This window comes from Henckelia pumila, unplaced genomic scaffold (assembly GCF_033568475.1).
Source record: "Henckelia pumila isolate YLH828 unplaced genomic scaffold, ASM3356847v2 CTG_461:::fragment_3, whole genome shotgun sequence".
In the NCBI taxonomy this organism is placed as follows: domain Eukaryota; kingdom Viridiplantae; phylum Streptophyta; class Magnoliopsida; order Lamiales; family Gesneriaceae; genus Henckelia; species Henckelia pumila.
In genome coordinates, this window is record NW_027331831.1 from 10,421,171 (window position 1) to 10,426,030 (window position 4,860).

Below are 4,860 nucleotides of genomic sequence, written 5' to 3' on the forward strand. Positions count from 1 at the left end.
ATCATAAAATATTAGGTCTTGAGAAATGGTTTCATGGATCTATATCCTTAAAACGGACGGCCGAATTCATATATGCAAAGAAAATTAATATTTTAAGCATAAAAAATAATATTTTTCATGAATAGGGTCATATCACAAAATCGACTTGTAAAACCTTCGGAATATTGATAATAATAAAAATATGAGACATGGTCAAATTTATAATTTTAATTGACAATTGGTCAATTGGATGTAGATCATTGTATGGCAAAAGACAATGGGTCAAAAATACAATTTTAACCTGTTGGAAATACGTTGTGCTATTGTTATGCTTTAACCTCGAACAATCCCCTTCATTTTTATTGTTTAGTGACAAACAATCTTATCTTAATCCGACCTTGCTAATCCACAGATTATAATCCGAGTTATAATTCTTAATTAATTCAGTTTTCTCCCACTTATTGTCAAAGTAAATAAACAAGGAAAAAAAGAGTCTGGTTTACTTCAGAATTTCCAAAATTTCGAAGAATTCGGCATTCTTGAAAGTTGAATCTTGTTCAAATAATGGGAAGTCGCTGAGAAGTATTGCCTCAATTCAGAAGCTTGAGTTACCTCATCAATGGCTTCCATTTTATCTCACCCACCAACCATCGGCGCATTCTATCACGTGAAGTCCCACATAAAATTCCCAGCTGCAAGAACCCTTTTTTCTTCGCTTCCGATCGAGAAAGTATGCATAAAGTCGGAATCGTTGCTGTCTTGTCGGGCTTTACCTCAACTGGGCAGTTCCCAGATTACTGTATCAAGGGCTTCAGCGAGTGATTTTCTTGAAACTATCGAAAATGACGAGTCTCCGAGTGATTCTGCGGAAAAACCAGTGAAATTTCTTTTATGGGTGCTATTATGGGCATCTGTATCCATTGGATTGTATGCGTTTTCTGGGAATGCTAAAGCTGCTGCTTCTGCGCCTGCTGATTCCATTAGGGCTTCAGGCTTTGGTGTAAAAGTTGCTAATACTTTGCGGGCTTCCGGATGGCCCGACGAGGCCGTTGTATTTGCTCTGGCGACGCTTCCGGTGATTGAGCTGCGTGGAGCAATTCCTGTTGGTTATTGGCTGCAACTCAAGCCTGTTGCGTTGACTGTGCTGTCTGTTCTTGGGTTAGTCTCACTGTCTCAGATATCCCCATTTTGCATCTAATTTCATGTCTTCTTTTTGTTATCTAATTTCGGACCAAAATTTCTGGTTTCTTGTTTGTCTTTCAAACACAATCTTAACGTAAGAGGGATTGTACGAGGAAGCTATTGGCTCATCTTCGCGATGGGAGTTTTGAAAATGTAGCTGTTATGTGCTGCAATTGCAGGAACATGGTGCCTGTGCCATTCATTATATTGTACCTGAAAAAGGTTGCGGCCTTTCTCACTGGAAAGAATCAAACTGCTTCTCGATTCCTTGACATGTTATTCGAGAGGGCCAAAGAGAAGGCCGGACCTGTCAAAGAATTTCAATGGCTCGGGTTGATGCTATTTGTGGCGGTGCCGTTCCCTGGAACTGGAGCTTGGACTGGAGCCTTTATCGCGTCTATATTGGATATGCCATTCTGGTCCGGTGTCTCAGCGAATTTCGTTGGTGTTGTATTAGCTGGCCTTCTGGTAAACTTGCTGGTTAACCTTGGACTTAGATACGCCATTGTGACCGGTATAATTCTATTCATTATCTCCACATTCATGTGGAGCATCCTCCGAAGTCTCAAGAAATCTTTATCCGCACCAAACTGATGCAAGAATAAGCAGTATTATTTGTTAACAATCAACAATGGGTTTTACTTGGTATCAGCTTATTTTCTGACTCATAGTAATTGTGGTCAGTAATACCTCAGTTACTATGCTGCAACGATGAACTTAGTATGAGCTCTCATTTACGACAGTCATATTTGTGATCTTTCTGTTTTTTGTGCATCCCTCTTTGATGAATTGAAGTGAGAAGTTTGGGAAACAAAAGACAGCCTAATCTATGATCCTGTATACCGTTCTGGCTTGCCAACCGCTGGCATCTGGTGCTAGCTTTGATGTTTCTGCTTATAATATACACTGGTGGTTTAATTTCTATCAACACTGAATTCATTTCAAGTCATTCAGGGCCATCTATTGAACTCATTCTACTGTACTTATAAATCTTTGTTTGTAATATGCAATGCGCTACAACAACATTTTCCAGGGCAGTCTACTCGAGGACTGCATGAAAGACTTGATTCTTGAGAGACATCTTTTATATTGTTTCTCTGAATCACGTCTCTTTTTCTTAGGCCACAGATGACTTAACCAAGTGTTCTATGTGTGTGCATATCAACACGATTTCCTTACACTCCATCGATTTATCATTTACGAGATTTCGAATAGCAGTAGATTTACTGAAATTTTTGTGGGAAATAATAGTCTCCATTTCTTGTTCAGGATTGTTTAGAAACTGCAGGCTTATATGTGAGATATCATATTTGTGCTCTTTGCATTCTCCTCATTTACTGCCTGATTATGTTAAGTTGGGCTTTTACATGTTTTGTTATACCAACTTTTGGAAAAGGGTTGGGTTATTGAAAGCCAAAGCATGACTCCTTTAGCCCAAACGACTATGCCCTATGTACTCAAGATGTGGATCAAATAAAATTTTAGAAATTAGTAAACTTGAATATTGTTCATTGTTCAAGTAAAGTGTAGCCCTCGGAATCGAGTTTCAATCGGTCGAAGTCGAATCGGGCTCTTAAAATTTTTCGTGTTCGTTTAAAGGCTAGTCATGCCCGAGCTTCTCATTGAGTACAATTGATCAATTTTAAGATTAGCTGGCCACAGGGGTGAGCATTCGGTTAAACCCAAAGTGAGCTTTTTAAAAACCGAACATACTGAATCGGAAAAAAGAAAAGAAAAAATTGCAATTTTCGTGCTGTAGGCATGTTTTTTGTTTAAGTTTTTTAACTTTTAAAAGTTTGATCTTAGTCCAACAACTTGAATTTGTTTCGGGGTTTTGGTCTTTTTTTTATCGGGAGTCATTAAATAAATGGAATATTACTTATTTGTCATTGATATTTTCTTATATGACTCATTTGACAAACATTAATCATATGTTACACATTAAAATTCATTACGCAAAAACAAAGGAAAAAATTAAGAAAAAACGACATCCAATATTCATAAATCAGGGAAAAAAAACTTGTCGTTTTGCTTAATTTTGATTAGGTATATTTTAGTATGTATAATGTAAGCTTAGTTCTAACCACACGAGTTTTGTAGGTGAACGTCGACGTCAAATAAGTAATATTCGATTGATTTAGTAACTTTCGATAAAAAGGCCCAAAACCTAAATTTCAAGTTATTGGACTAAAACAAAACTTTGAAAAATCATAAAACAAAAACAAAAACATGCCAACTTAGAGAATTATAATTATAATTTTCCCAGAAAAGTTTTTGTTTTTTTTTTTTCAGTCAGTGATCAAATTAATTAAAATTTTAAAATATTTTTCAAAATAAAATTTCAATTAAAAGTGTATTATTAAAATTGTATTAAATAAGCTTAAATCTTCTTTATTAAAAAAATGTATGTTTAATTATAATTGCCCAATAAAATTTTATTTAAATTTTTAATATATATGTATTAATAATTTATTAAAAAATATAATAATATTTGATTTAAAAAAATAAAATTCCGGATTAAATGAATCTTATACCAAAAACCCATATTTTAAAAATTAAAGCCGAATTAACTGAATTTAATTTGCAAATTAATTTGGTTCAGTCGATAATTTTGGTTGAACCGATATTTTATTCACCCTTATAACCATAGGGTATCGTATCGAGAGAAGAATAATTTGATTATGGAATGAAAAAGATAATTATATATTAGTACTCTTATGCACGCGTCGCGTATTTGTAAAGTTCGTATTTTTTGAAATAAAAAAAATTGTAGAATTTAAAATGCAAAAACAGTAGTGTTCTCATAAATAAATAGTCAATAAAATGCAGCAAATACATCGATTTTATAAGTGACATTTTTGTAAATAAAAAGACACTAAAAATCAATAATAAAACATGTAATGACTGAGAAATATAAGTCACCATAAAAAAAAATATAAGTCTTATAAATTGACTAATTTGAGTAATACTTTTGGTTTTGTTGTGAATTAAGTTAGGATGTAACAGTAATTACATTTGAAGTTTCATCAATTATTAATTGAAAGATAATTAATTAAAAATCATCTATTATAATAATATATAGTAAGATATATAAAACTATAAATTAATGTATGTGTACATATAATATATATTCAATATATTTTCACGAAAAAATATGTGTTTAAAACTCTGAGAGCTTAATATCCTCCACCAAACTGATCAATCAAACCATATTTTGTATGATTCCCCCAATAAATAAAATCGTACAAAAAAAATGAAAGAGAAAGATATATGTCGCGTTTAACAGATTAGTGCGACAATGACGCTTTCCACTCTAAGGGACAACTTGACTTTGAAAGCGCTTTTTGATATAAGATTTGCGGTTTGCCTCCAGGAAAGCGGATTCCAGTACGATTATTACTTAATTAGATTTAATGATGAAACCTAATCAGTTTTTTTGACTACGGATTAAACCTGCCTGGAAAACATATTCATCAAAATCCGCGTTTGGTACAATAACGAATAAGATTTTTAGTATCTATTTATTATTTTTATTATTAGGAAAAATTGTTTTTTTGGTCATGTATATTTATCATTTTGCGATTTCAGTCTTTTATATTTTTAAATTTCAGTTTTAGTCCGTTATCTTTATTTTTTTTGGCAATTTTAGTCCTTTTTCCGACGTGGGCTGACGTTGCACTAATTCAGTGCTGATGTAGA

The 4,860-nt window shown here is 33.1% G+C and overlaps 1 protein-coding gene across 1 annotated transcript; it reads left to right on the plus strand.

Annotated features, from left to right (window-relative positions):
- Window positions 1-359: 359 nt before the first annotated feature.
- LOC140872104 (uncharacterized) lies at window positions 360-1,935 on the plus strand. Its single transcript, XM_073274849.1, has 2 exons — window positions 360-1,137; window positions 1,341-1,935. Exons 1-2 carry the CDS (start codon window positions 599-601, stop codon window positions 1,753-1,755), a joined length of 954 nt encoding a protein of 317 aa, XP_073130950.1. The 5' UTR covers window positions 360-598; the 3' UTR covers window positions 1,756-1,935.
- The last annotated feature ends 2,925 nt before the right edge of the window (window positions 1,936-4,860 follow it).

Excerpts from the sequence above, each read along its gene's own strand:
- LOC140872104 (XM_073274849.1), top strand. The coding sequence starts at position 599 with ATGGCTTCCATTTTATCTCACCCACCAACCATCGGCGCATTCTATCAC. Across the intron at positions 1,138-1,340 it reads ACTGTGCTGTCTGTTCTTGG|GAACATGGTGCCTGTGCCAT; the intron begins GTTAGTCTCACT and ends CTGCAATTGCAG.